Here is a 14,558-nt window from a genome sequence, read left to right as displayed (position 1 = left end):
CTAAGCAATTGGTAACATTCAGAGAATGAAATGAATCCCACTGAAACCCAGTAGGGAAGCTATTCATGCAGGAGTAATTTCCACATGGTGTTTTCTTTTTTCTGGAGTAGAAACTGCATGCAGAATGGAAGCAGATGCACATCTGCATTGCAATATAATTTATGATGCAAGGCCTCTAGCACAGACCCTGTTGTTCTACAATGCAAATGAGGTTCTGCATTCTATCTACACTGGAATTTAGATGGGAAAGTGTGTTGACCATTGCTGCTGGGAGCAGCGTGGTTGCAAATGACTATATTTGAATAGGAGCTAATTTAGTGCAGCTAAATTTGCAAAAGAATTGGAACGCATTTAGTTAACATGTCTAAAATAACTGATTTTAGGTGCCCCAGAACCTCTGGTACGAAGCACAGTTGATAAATTCTTAGTGGCTGACATTTAAGACACCTTTAGGTGATTTTTGAGAACATCCACATGTACATGAATATCATGCTTTACATGCATTTGGTAAATCAGTTGTTGTTTTACCATAGCAGACTAAATTACAGATTGCTGTACTATTTATTCATTACACAAGGTGCAGGAAGTCAGCAATATAATATAGACAGTATAGCCCATGCAGAGCATGCTTTGATCCACACACCTTCAATACCTATGAGAGCTTTGCTCAGTTAAAACTCTACAAATGCAGCATTTAGAGCCTGCACTGTTAGAGATCATCAAAATCCAAAATACATTTTTCTTCTTCCTTGATATTTCTGAGAAGATGGCATAGCACTAAAACATTCTTCTATTCTCTCTTTTGATGAATGTCTTAGCAGCAGCTAAGAAAACATGCAAAATAAGTAAATCCATAAGCCAGGTCAACTCACATACAGCAACAAATTCCACCATTCATCATACAATTTCACAGACCACACCCATAGCAAATGAGAGGCACCTGGAAGTACTGCCCCCCTACTCCAACATTTTTCATACATTTCTTTCACCAACCTTAAGAAAAAAAGTTTTACGGATTCACCTCTCAGTCACCTAACCTGATTTTCCTCAAGGAAAAAGAACTCCCATGTTCACATGTCTTTAAAATATGCATTTTTAAAGATTGTTCCTTAATACTTCCAAGCAAAGGATAATTCAGAATAGGCATCACAAAATCACTTTTTTAAAAAATGAGAAAGGTAAAGGACCCCTGGAGATTAAGCCCAGTCAAAGGCAACTACAGTGGTAAAAGGTAAAGGTAAAGGTACCCCTGCCCATACGGGCCAGTCGTGACCGACTCTGGGGTTGCACACCCATCTCGCTTAAGAGGCCGGGGGCCAGCACTGTCCGGAGACACTTCCGGGTCACATGGCCAGCGTGACAAAGCTTCTCTGGCGAGCCGGCACCAGCGCAGCACACGGAAACGCTGTTTACCTTCCCGCTATAAAGCGGTACCTATTTATCTACTTGCACTTAAGAGTGCTTTCGAACTGCTAGGTGGGCAGGAGCTGGGACTGAATGACGGGAGCTCACCCCGCCGCGGGGATTTGAACCGCCAACCATACGATCGGCAAGTCCTAGGCGCTGAGGTTTTACCCACAGCGCCACCCGCGTCCCCTAACTACAGTGGTACCTCGGGTTAAATACTTAATTCAATCAATCAATCAATCAATCAATCAAACCTTTATTGCATTAGCATACAGCCATAGCAGGATAAGACAAAATGCTAGAGAGAAGCAACCAAACAAAATTCAAAACGATATTACTGGCATTATGACATTTAAATTACCCTAAGACAATAATGTAAAAATTTAGTTGCCAGCGCCGGGAATTTAAAATGCGGATGTATATAAAGCATATAATGGCCCCAAAATAGGCTTGGCACATTAGGTTAAAAAGGTAATAAAAAGAATTAAGACAGGTCCAGGTTACGTACTTAATTCATTCCAGAGGTTCGTTCTTAACCTGAAACTGTTCTTAACCTGAAGCACCACTTTAGGTAATGGGGCTTCCCGCTGCTGCCACGCCGCCATAGCATGATTTCTGTTCTTATCCTGAAGCAAAGTTCTTAACCTGAAGCACTATTTGTGGCTTAGTGGAGTGTGTAACCTGAAGCGTATGTAACCCGAGGTACCACTGTATGGGGTGTGGCGCTCATTTTGCTTCCGGATGAGGGAGCCGGTTTTTGTCCACAGACAGTTTTCCGGGTAATGTGGCCAGCATGACTAAACCGCTTCTGGTGCAAAGGGACACCATGACAAGTGCCAGAGCGCACGGAAACACCATTTACCCTTACACCACAGTGGTACCTATTTATCTACTTGCAGTGGTATACTTTAAACTGCTAGGCTAGCAGAAGCTGGGACAGAGCAACAGGAATTTACCCCGTCGCACAGATTCGAACAGCCAATCAGCAAGCCCAAGAGGCTCAGCGGTTTAGACCACAGTGCCACCCACATCCCTGTGACTCATGGGACTAGAGATGTATTACTGTAATGATAAAGGTGCTATAAAAGGGCACTAACTTAAGCTGCCTTTCCTGGCTATTATTAATTGGCTTCTTTATTACTTATTATTTAGTACCATTCTACACATTCAAACAGGGACGCAGGTGGCGCTGTGGGTTAAACCACAGAGCCTAGTACTTGCTGATCATAAGGTCGACGGTTCGAATCCCCGCGACGGGGTAAATGGCGTTTCCGTGCACAGCTCTGGTTTGCCAGAAGTGGCTTAGTCATGCTGACCACATGACCTGGAAGCTCCCTCGGCCAATGAAGCGAGATGAGCGCCGCAACCCCAGAGTCGGCCACGACTGGACCTAATGGTCAGGGGTTCCTTTACCTTTTTACACATTCAAAACAATTCACATGGGACTGTAAATGAGACCATAAGATCTAGGAACTACATTTTCCAACCTTTCTGCCTCTTCACAGTGACCTGGAAAAGGCAGCCTTTCCTCCAGGAGGCTAGAAATGCAGAATGGGAGTAGAAAACAGACAGGGACTGAGAGAATACTACCAGCTGAGTCTAAGTCTGTGAGGACTGGTGAGGTGTCAGTGGGTACTCTGACAGCTGGAATGGATTGATTGATTTTTAAATACAGTTATTTCATATATTCTGTGTTTTTTAGGTAACCAATAATCAATTAAAATAATAAAACAATAACAAACAAAGCTTAAAAGGGACTAAAATAATAACTACACACAACAGCACGGCACAGCAGTATAGAAATTCTGTTAAATAAACAAACTGCATGTTTGTGGTACACTTTGTTCCCAAAGCATCTTCAGATGTAAACATTGTATAATAACGTATTAAACGACAGAGGGACAATTTGAATTTTTAGCACCAAAATATTTTTAAAATGCTACACCGGGAGCATGTAATATTTGGTCACTTGAATTCAGCATGTATGGTTATCTAAGCAGAAGTGTTTCATATCCTGTCTGCACAGAACAAAGTACCCCAAACCCTCTTGCCTAGATTAAACAGTGGTACACCTAAGCCACACACACACACACACACACACACACACACACACACGAGCCTCATCTAGCATAAAAGAGTTTTCTGCAACAAAATATTATACCAATGTGTTTTATGCTGTAAGAACTGTGGTTAAATCAGGATCAACAGCAGAAGATTTTAGGAATTCAGTTTATAGGGAAGAGAACCACTCAAGTTTTACAAAACAAACGGAAAGGGTCTTTTATGTCCTCCCAGCTGCTTCAGAGGTCAGGTTTACAATGGGCATGCAATAATTTCAAACATATGGATAAAATAATAATAGATCAGACCAAAACCCTATCTGTTCCAGCATTTACTTTCCCACATTGGTGAACCAGATGCCTTTGGAAGGCCAGAAGTAGGACAAGTGGTCAATAACCCTGTCATTAGGAAAAAACTGTATTTGTTAAATGTGACTCACTTGATCACTTCATCATGCACAACCAAACCAATCCTAATAATCCCCAAACAAACTTGGATGGCCCTGAGATTCCCACTTTCAACAAAATTTCCCTTAAAACCCTAGTTTATGGATTCTCCACAGAAGGCCTCTCAAGTTATGAAAACATTGATTAGCTGGTTAATCATTTACCTTTCATAGAATCAACTGATTACATTTAGATAAACTGGCTTATTATCAAATCCCCAACATGCATGGCTTTATGCAGTTTTGAAGGAAATGTGAAATTACGTACATGTTAATAACAAAAAGCTACTACTCACTGTCAAAAAGAAATGCTTAATCTTTTTTTTCATTCACTATTACAGTGACATACCAAACCTGCCTCATAAAATAAACAAGTGCACCTTTCACTTGTAGCCTCATTGATTAGATTTGACTTCTCCCAATTAATCAACTATAGCTTTAGTTTACTAATCTACCCATTTATTATTGGTTACAGCTCATGGTTAGTCTGAAGAAAGCCTAGCCATAAGCCCAGGTTTGGATGCCATGTTAAGCCATACCCTGGCTTAGCTCAGCATGGTATGGTAGCAAAAAGGTCCAGTGAAGAACAAAACAGCTATAAGCTCCACTCTTGCAGCCCCATTTGGCATGGTGTGATGCGCAAACCAGGTCACGTCAGAGAGTCTAGATTGTTTTAAGTAAACAGTCAGCAGAAGCAAAGGAAGAAAATAGCATTTTTGCTAATTTAGAAATTGTCACAGACTCAATCAGCTTCACCCAGACTCATAGTCACACCTGGAAAAGTTGATCAATGCTACAAACTACTGACCTTACCCTAAACCCATTTGTTTGCATGCCAAATGGCTTAAATTTTCTTCCCATTCATCAGCGCATACATGGTAATTGGAAGCTGACTTGTGAACAGTCAGGAACATCAAGGAGCTGCTGTTTTTAGACAGGGTCACTGTGAAGGAAAAAAAGGGAAATGTAACTTCATTAAGCCTGTAGAGGTCTGTGGGCTGGCTTACATGTGGATGTAAATAAAATGATTTCTTTTCACATGTGTTATGCTTTCTTATTAAGATGGGCCTATTTTATGATGTATGCATTCATGTTAGTTTTTTCTGTGTCAAGTAGTGTATTGTACTTAGGTATGTTCTTCCTTGATGAAGCTTTTAATGCCTCCAGTCAAGTTTCTAAGTATAAACTTGCTTAACATTTCTATAGTACTGTCCCTTAAGTTCCCCCTGTGTAACATGAATCAGTTGTAAATTGTGTGAACAAGGAATGAACGTTTAGCTTAGAAAAGAGCCCTGCTACCAGAAAACAAGCAACAGACAATGTTAGCTTAATCGCAAAGCTTATTGTTTGCAGGTGACACATGGAAGTCATAAAAATGACCAAACGATCCCAGCATGAACACCTTCACCTTGGCATAGCTTGGCCTATAGTACATGAGAATGACTGCTGGGCAGAGTGCAGAGAGAATGAACACCATGGTGCATCTGCACCAGTGAAACCAAAAATTTATTCACCTTTCCCAGCTGAGTTCCATATAACTGTATAATGTTAGGATCATGTTAACTTCTCTGCCTGTCCTTTAGACAGATTTTCTGTGTTAGTTATTCAGAAGTCACCAGGGACCAGACTCTGTCATACCAAGATTTTGCCATTGCCTCTCTCAGATGCTTTAGGTAACAAGAAATAAATCTTATTTTTCAGCCATGGGCAAAATATTAACTAACTCCTTGCTGGTTCCATTCAGACCATCTCAACTGCTAAGAAGAGCCAGTGTAGGTATTAACAAAAAGTTTTGTTTAGTAATCCAGTTTATTTCTATAAAAACCTTTCCCCGTGATTTTGCCATTATGTGACAGATTCACTAACGGTAGTAGGAAGTCTTTGTCCTCTTCACACCATGAACATAATAGAGATAAAGTTTTATTTGAGTGAGATAGTTTTAGAGGCATAGAGTGCCATCTAAAAATTGTTGCCAGCATTGTTTCCTTAATGTGGACCAAACCCCCCACCAATCTGCTGGGCCTATTTTACTCTGGAGATCTTTCTACCAGCAAGATTAATCATTAGTTCCATTTCTGATTAATCATATATGCAATGACTGAAGAAGAAAAATTACTTTTAGTGATGGCACAATTAAACACTCCACAGTGGACCATATTCCCATAGCTATGAAATATGTAATGAGCTTGATCTGAAGACCAAGCAGTTTCCATTGCCAGAAATCACTGTTTCAGAATAGTTTGCTGCTTGTCTCCAGGGATACGCAAGAGATATGGGTTTAAAAATAGTTTTGCTTTACATACATCAGATGAAAACCATTCTTTCAAGCTTCCCCCAACCCCCATTCATTGGTAAAGCCCAGTACTTAAACACATAACTTATGTCGGCATATGTTACACCATCTTTCTGTAGTTTAGATTGTTCCTTAAAACACCACTCATTCAATACTGGTATGATCTGTGTGAAATTTTTGGGTCTTAATTGGTTTTGTTACTCTTGAGAGCCCTGTTTTCTGGACTTATGTACTGAGAAGGGAACATATCTGTGTTCATCTGTTTACCCGTTCTACACACAGACATGGTGGACTCATCTACAGAGCAATGCTAACTATAGAATGCCATTGTAAATTGCGCTGGCATAGGTTACCCCTGTTCCAAACGTTGCTCAGGAGGAATTCAACTTATACCACCATTTTTTTGCCAGTGTAAGTTCTGCTGGGCCACTAGGTCATGTGATAAAGCTGAAAAACATCTGAAATAGGTGGAAGTCTCTCCTTGCCCAATTCACATCCCTGGAACACTCCTGGTTGAGGATTTATGTCAGCGTAACTTACGGTGGCTTAAGTTCTGTTGTCTGAGCCAGAATGAGAGAATTATGCTGACATATCTTCAGCTCAGCTGGGATGAGGAATTTATACAAACATAGCCCCAGCTCAGCCAGCTCAAGATCTGCCATGTCCAAAATCTCTCATCCAACAGATTTTGAGTTTGGGCCATGCTGTAAATAGTTTTCTGTTTCTGAGTTTTCTGTTTTTGTCTCTATTTCTGGGTTTTTGGTTTCCATCTATAAAAGTGGAAAGGAGCAATGATGCACCTTAAAAGGGATAATGCACCTTTCCATGCTAATTCCCACAACCAGCCAATTACTTCAAGCACTGTTGAAAGGTTTCCCTGAAATTAAGATGGGAAACCTCATATTCTGACTTTTTGTGCATATGCTAAAACTTACCACAGTTCCATTCATCTGATTTGTCAGCACAATCCATCTGCCCATCACACCATGATTTTCGAGGCACACAGTCATGGTTGGCACATGTAAGTTCATCCCTTTTGCAAAATGCTGCCATGAAAAATGCAAAGACATAAGTAAGTCCAGAAGTAGAAATAGCTTCATTGCAGAACTGAGAATTACATTATCTATGAAAAGGAGAGCAATAACAAATGTTGTTTTAACAATGCCCAAAGTTGCTTTTGGGGGGGGGTGTCTAATGAGTTTTCTTGCCACTGTGAACTGCCATACTGTTGATAAAGTACCCCTTCAAGTAGAACAGTTCCATGGTGCCCACACTCCATGGCGCTGTGGGAGCTATTCATCTGATTCCCCTCTAAGATTTGCCATGGAAAGGAACAAACAGTTCTGTATTATCTTGTTTACATCTTTATGGCTATGGTTCCAACTTTGTGGAATTAAAATTTTCACAAACAAGTCAAACTAACACAAAATTCCAAGTAAGGAAAAATAGTGCAAGATTGCCTCCCGCTAATGTGAATTCTTCCAGAACCAATTGAGCAGGGTAAACAAAGCAGACAGTCCTTCATTAAATCTTGACATGTCTTTTATCAAATAACCCACAATAAAGGCATTACAAATCCATGAGCTCAGAATGCTTTAAGTGACATATAAAACTATAAAAGAAAAGCAGAACCCAAAACCAAAACAAAACAACAATTGGAGGAGTGTCTTTGGATAATCATCATCATCATCATGGATGACTGCAAAAGGAACAAATACCAAAAGCATGGAAAAAGACCTCTCCACCCTCCTAGTCTTCTCTAGAATAATATTTTTTTAAAACCAAGATTGACATAAAGATAGATTCAGGTTAGTTTCATTAATGCTTAAATACAGCTTAGCATTTAAGGGATCAGAGCTATACCTGTTCTATCTCTTGTGGGAATGACCTTAATATGAATTGGGTCTCTCCTCCTCGAAAACAAAAGTAATTTTGTACATCTAAAATGGCAGTTTTATGACCAGAAACACAAGTTCTGCAGCTGATACACAGATGGAATAAAAGTGCATGGATTCATTATAGGCACCTAGGAAGAGCACGGATGTTCTATCTAATTGAGCATCTTGTTCCCAACTGTGGCCAACCCAAAGCTTCCATGAATACCACAAGTAGGGTTTGAAAGCATAGCTCTTGCCTGCTGTTTGCTACTCAGTAAATAGAATTAGAAATGTAATTGGCTACTGTCTTTGAACCTGGAGATCCCACTTCCTCTGTCTTTTTCCTAATATTTTGGCCACTGCAGTCTTTTTTAAACTCAACTGGCAAAACAAAATGTCATCTGTGCATGTTGTAGCTGACCATTTTTTTCTATTTTATCCACAGTCCTTTGTAAAAACCTATGACCTATGATGACCTACAATAGCCTATACAGCTTAGGTCCAAGCTATATGAAAGACTATATTCCTTCATATGGATTATGACCAGGTTCTGAGATCTTCAGGAGAGGCCCTTCTCTCAGTCCCACCAACCTCACTGGCACACTTGCTAGGGGTGTGGGAGAGCCTCTTTGGTGGCTGTTCCCAGAATTTAGAACTCCCTCCCTAGGGAAGCTAGACTGGCAGAGACTTCATCATCATCATCATCATCATAATTTATTATTTATACCCCGCCCATCTGGCTGAGTTTCCCCGGCCACTCTGGGCGGCTTCCAATCGAATGTTAAAAACAATACAGCATCTTTCTGAAATGCTTTCGGAAACTGACTGCTTTTAATAAAAGGGCTGGTTTTTATTGTAATTTTGTTGTAATTATTTGTATGGTTTTAATGTGCGTTTTAATTCTATCAATGTTTAATTGGTTTTCCTCCCTATGTTTTTAGCTTTTCTTATTTTTATCTGTAAGCTGCCTTAACTCCCTGCCAAGGGCATATAAATAATAATATTGATTGATTTTAAAGAGAGATAAATGTTGTGGTTATAGCTGTAGAAATCTGTCTAGAGGACAAGAGACTGGAGAGTAACCCAGGAATATATCAGTAGTATGTGCATGTAGCGCACCAGATACTCAACAATAAACCCCACCCATCCAAAAATCATATTATTGGACACTTTAGCAAGAACAGACTTTTGACAGATGTATAGATGCTACAGAGATCAGAGTTCTGGTGCCACTATTGCCACTCCAGGGTAACTATAATCATTAAATTCTCCTACAAGTTTAATGGGCTGAATATTGCCAGCTTTAGGAGTCCAGTTAATGCCTGGCAACCTTGCCTTGAAAACAAGCAGCCGCTGTGAGCCTAAAGTGCTGTGCTGATGTTAGGAGAAGAGAACCTAATCTTCATTGGAGGTTTTTAAACAGAGGTTGGATGGTCATCTGTCAGGGATTCTTTAGCTGAGATTCCTGCATTGTGGGGGGTTGGACTAAATGACCAATTCGGTCCCTTCCAACTCTATGGTTCTGTGAATGAGAATGGGACAAGAACATCCAGGCATGAATTCATTATGAGGTACAGAAATGGAGGAATGGTGCAAGGAAGTATGTAATAGAGGCAAATGGAGCTAGAAGGACAGCTAATCCAAGAGAGGAAATTAAAGGGGCAGAAGGATATAATGAGCTCCCTGCCTCTTTCTCTCTCTTTTTTTTTTTTTTTGCCCAGAGTGGGCATGTTGTGATCTTGCCCTCTCAAGCACTTACAGCAATTAGTTTCATCCACATTGTCAGGACAGTCTGGAAAGCCATCACATATCATGGTATATTTGATACACAGTTTGCTTGCTGGACATTCCCAAAGACCTCTTTCTTGGCAACCTAGAGGCACAAAATTAAAGACATTAAATACATTTAGCTTCAACAGCACATCAGTTAGAGCATATGGTTGTTGTGAATGGCTCAACAACTGAGAGATACAGAGAATACAAAGGCACAAATGTCAGCATGGCTTCCTCTGCTGTCCTTTGACCTGTGTTTTACATATAGTCATCATATGCCTATTACAAATATAGCTTAAGATAGCACTTCTATCCAGAAAGAGATTAGAAATGTGCTTAAATTTAAGAAACACACATTCAAATAATTTTGAAACATGAAATTAAACTATATTATTAACCAAATTTAGACGTGGGAAAAAACCAGATGGACTTCTATAACGGCACAATCCTATGCATTTTTTACTCCTACTTAAGTCCAATACCGCTTACTCCCATACATGTGCATAGCATTAACTGAGTAGAGCAGTATCAGTTGGAGGAATAAAATGATGGATAATCCACCACTACCCAAACCCTGCTAGCTTATGCCAGCTAAGGCAGGAGATGGGGACAGCATTTTTAGAATAGGAGAGCAAACGGGGTTTGGAATCAGCTTCTCCAAGGCTGCATCTGCCCTGGTCCCAGAACATCACCTTTGGGGTCTATGCCTACCAGAAACACTAGGGGCACTACAACTATGCCTGAAGAGGTTTTAACTCAATGGAAGTGCCCAGTCATCAATGGTGCTCTTCCCTGTCAGTAGAAAACCACCTTTGCTCCATGCTAGCTCACTCCAGCTAGCAGCTCTATTGGTTAAGCTTGCTCTCTTTGGCTGCAATTCTAATCCCATTTATATGGAAGTGACAAACCTTAGTGGACATAGTTGGGATTGCTCTGTAAACTGTGTAACTTTCATATCACTAAAATTACACCACATCACAAATGTGTATTCTGTATGTGGATGATAAATAACGTGTGCAAACTATGTAAATAAGAGGGACTAAAACAAGTTTGTGCCTTTGGGGTTTTTTGCTGGAGTTTTTTAACATTCGAGTGTTACTGTTGCGCATGTTTATTGCTTCTTGTGTATGGTTATTGCTTTAATGTTGTTTGCTACCCTAAAGGTTTTTCTGCTGTAAGGCCATGGCATATTAGTTGGTTGTTTAATTAGACAAATAGATAGATAGATGATAGATAGATAGATAGATAGATAGATAGATAGATAGACAGACAGATAGACAGACAGACAGACAGAAACACAGCCAAAATGAAGCTTTCCACACAATAATCACCACATTATTTTTCGCCCAGCTAACACTGAAAATAGCATGTTCTAGATGGCAGTGCAAGCAGCAAGGGAAGAAATGCCATAAAAGTATCCCCTTTTTTACTCTTTCACCACAACATCTCAAAGGATTTCTGTGGAGGTTTCTGCAAGCTGCAGTAGGAAAGCTTTCTAGCTACTGCAAGAAGTCCCTACAGTACGGTAATTAAAAATCTTCTGAGAGTTATCAGAATATTTTATTGTAGTAGAATACCTTATGTCACTTCCTGCAACAAATCCTACAGTAAATTCCCAATAAATTATACATGTGAAAGCAGCCTTTGAAATCTGGCATTTCATTTAAAATTTAAAAAAGATTATGTACACTAAAACCACCCACTTTACACATTTTCAAAACCATCTATGTCAAGAGATTCCTTGCTTCCTTGCTAATAGTTAAAAAATTGTATGAAACCCTAAGTATTTTCTAGCCAAACTTAATTCTTTATTATTTCAATGACAGACTTGTTCATATGCTTTATTCTTCCACTGAGATGAATAGAACCTGAATTTGGATTAATACATCAATGATTTTCTGCATTTCCCTTGAAATATCTTAAAATATTATAAATGATCATTTAAAGAACAGAAAAAGAAATAGGAAAAAACCCTCAAAAAAAACCCATAGAGATGGATCATTGACACAGCTGAACTGGATAAATGTCAGCTTTCTGACAATGATATACACCTTTCTAGAGGCTCATCATTATTCAACAAACACAGCCAATGTCTCCTCCAAGTGTCTTTAATCAGCTGTACTGGTTTTATAATAAATTCAATATGAACTCTTGTATAACTGTGTCAGTCTTTTGATATTAAATTCTTGGTTCATCATATGCAGGAAATTAAGGCACAGCACAGATCTATAAAATATTTATCTCTCTACAGATTTTATACATATTGTTTTCTTAAAGCAGCTCAGTTCACTATCAAGATGTAGGAATAGGCTGCTCTGCTGAAGCAGAACACTGGTAATTGTGCAAAAGACACATTTTACAAAGAACTTTGGCTTCTCACATTCCCTGGAGTATAAAAAATACTAAGTACAAGAGATATTAAATTAAAAGTAATCACACCAATGATCCAACTATATCTTCAATATTAAGTAAAGCAAACATGCAATATGGAGGGGCATAAGAACGTAATCTGTATTTATGTGTGGGAGGCAGTAGGACTGTGAATACATTCACATGCACACACATATAGAAATTCATATACACAAACTGGATTTCCCAAATTATTTGCTTGCAGGTATAATAAATTGTGCAAATATAATTAGGCTGAAGGACAACTTGATTTCTGTTTCATTATAACATTTGTCATTTCCACACACAAATCCATAGATCAGCAGTGTGCACTGTTCTGCGCTCTTTTCCTATACTTCTGAGAAGTCACTACAAGCCTGAATTAATATTACAATAATCCCTGAACATTATTTAATAGCTAAAGAAAGAGATTCAAATTATTTTACCGAGCGCAAACTCTCTTCTAGTTGATCAGTATGGTCTGAAATAATCCAGAAACCTGACTACCAATTGATGCTGGCTAAGATTGAAATGTTTAATCTCTCCAGTATGAAACTAGCACATATTATTGGTGGCAGCAGATTTTAACAGATTCTGGCAAAACAGAGAAAGAACTTTTGAAAGAACACTATCCATTGTTAATTGACCTAATATAAGTCAACAGAATACAGTGAGTTCTCCACCAAGCAATAAAGTGTTTAAGGCTACAATCCTATACACAGTTACCTGGAAGTATGTCAGTGGGGAGTGTTATATCTGAGTAAACATGCATAGGATTGTGCTGTCTGTGTTCTTGATTTGAATGGTATTTTAGTGCACTGAACCTTATCCAGATTGTGCCCATCTACCCAATGTCATCTACAGAAATAATTCTCAAAGACCATTGATTTTTGTCCTCCAGTTAAAAAAAGAACATGAATGAGGACAGAACAGCTTTCTAGAGCTCTAAAAGCATTGGCTGTTCTTCAGTAACAACATGAGCCATGGTCAAAGAAATGTCATTCTGACAGCTGTAATTTTCAAGCAGATGCAGTCTCCCATATTTATAGGCGCTGATAAGAATTCTGTTGACCACTAAACATTTGTCTAGGAGACACAGAGAGAGCAAAGCCAATTTACTATTAAAGGAATTCACTTCATGTAGTAACTAAACAGAATTCCATACCTTAAAGTCAAACAGCAGAAAGCACTAGCAAAATATGTTGCTCATTTATATTTCCTCTTCAACAAAAATAATTTTGCAGATGGAATATATATATAGTATTTTGAGATGGCAAAGAAATTAATAATGTGGGGGGGGGCTTTCTTGTCTTAAAAAATAATAGAACAGGAACACACAAAGTGTCATTGTTTTCTATTCAATTCATTCCCAATGCAGATATTCAGATACAGAAACAGAATGTTCTCTCATGATAGGCCTGTCATATTTCAAAAGTAAAATTCCTGCCACCCCCAAAGTTGTTGAGCTTCTTTTAGGAAATCACCAAAATTGTTGAGCCAGAGTTGTATGAAGGAGACCTGGGGACACCTCACATATCCGCCCCAACGGAAGGGCCAAAATTGGGGCCAAAGCCACAGCGGCATGTTCAGAATACCTGGAGAATGGCGGCGGGGGGCAGGGGGAAGCACTGAGTGGAAGAAGCCAAAGAGGAAAAATCGCCCGACAACCCGACCACTGTCCTGCTAGTTATGCCCCTCACATACAGATGTATTGTGAAGGGCTGACAATTATTTCCTGCCTCAAACTCAGTCGCGGGTGGAGACATTGGCGACTCCCTCCTACTCCTGCTGCTGCTGTTGCTGTGAGGCAGCCTAGAAGGGCAGCAGAATACAGCCCCGGATTCAGCAGAAACCCATACCCAGGCCGAGGCAGCAGCCCCCTCCCCACGTTCAAGGGGTGAAATGCGAAGGCCTTGCCAGAACAGTGACACTAGAGGTCGGATGGGGGTGCGAAGGTGGGGAGGAGACCCAGAGACCTCTGGGGAAGAAGGACCAAAGAGGCCCTCAAGGAGGGAAGATGACCCTCCTCATTGCATACCCCAGGAACCCAGAGAGAGAGAGAGGTGCCCAAGGAAGGGAGGTGCTCCATGTCTGGTGCAGGCCCTCTCCACCGAATGCTTCACCTCACCCATGCCTGTATGCATCCACCGCTCTCTCTTCCCTCCAAAGGCAGTGGCAGCAATATGGTGGGCAGGGCCAGAGCGAAGCCGAAAGGGAAGCCAAATGTGGCCGAAGCAGAACATAAAGCCTCAATGTCGCGCGCGCACGCACACACACACACACACAAAAACAGAAAACCGAAAAAGAAACCCGG

The 14,558-nt window shown here is 40.0% G+C and overlaps 1 protein-coding gene across 5 annotated transcripts in view; it reads right to left on the bottom strand.

Annotated features, from left to right (window-relative positions):
- CORIN (corin, serine peptidase) overlaps positions 1–14,558 on the bottom strand; it is a 109,724-nt gene that overhangs the window by 21,617 nt on the left and 73,549 nt on the right. For all 5 annotated transcript variants that reach the window (XM_083630172.1, XM_083630171.1, XM_083630175.1 and 2 more), the window contains exons 14-16: positions 9,843–9,956; positions 7,142–7,252; positions 4,727–4,856 (exon numbers count right to left, since the gene is read on the bottom strand). In XM_083630172.1, coding sequence (XP_083486298.1) covers positions 4,727–4,856; positions 7,142–7,252; positions 9,843–9,956 — 355 coding nt within the window. The remainder of the gene's footprint in view (positions 1–4,726; positions 4,857–7,141; positions 7,253–9,842; positions 9,957–14,558) is intronic.

The sequence above is a fragment of the Podarcis filfolensis genome (genome assembly GCF_964270895.1).
Source record: "Podarcis filfolensis genome assembly, chromosome: 9".
Classification (NCBI taxonomy): Eukaryota; Metazoa; Chordata; class Lepidosauria; order Squamata; family Lacertidae; genus Podarcis; species Podarcis filfolensis.
Note: the sequence above shows the minus strand (reverse complement) of the source record. Positions and strands in the feature narration are given on the sequence as shown.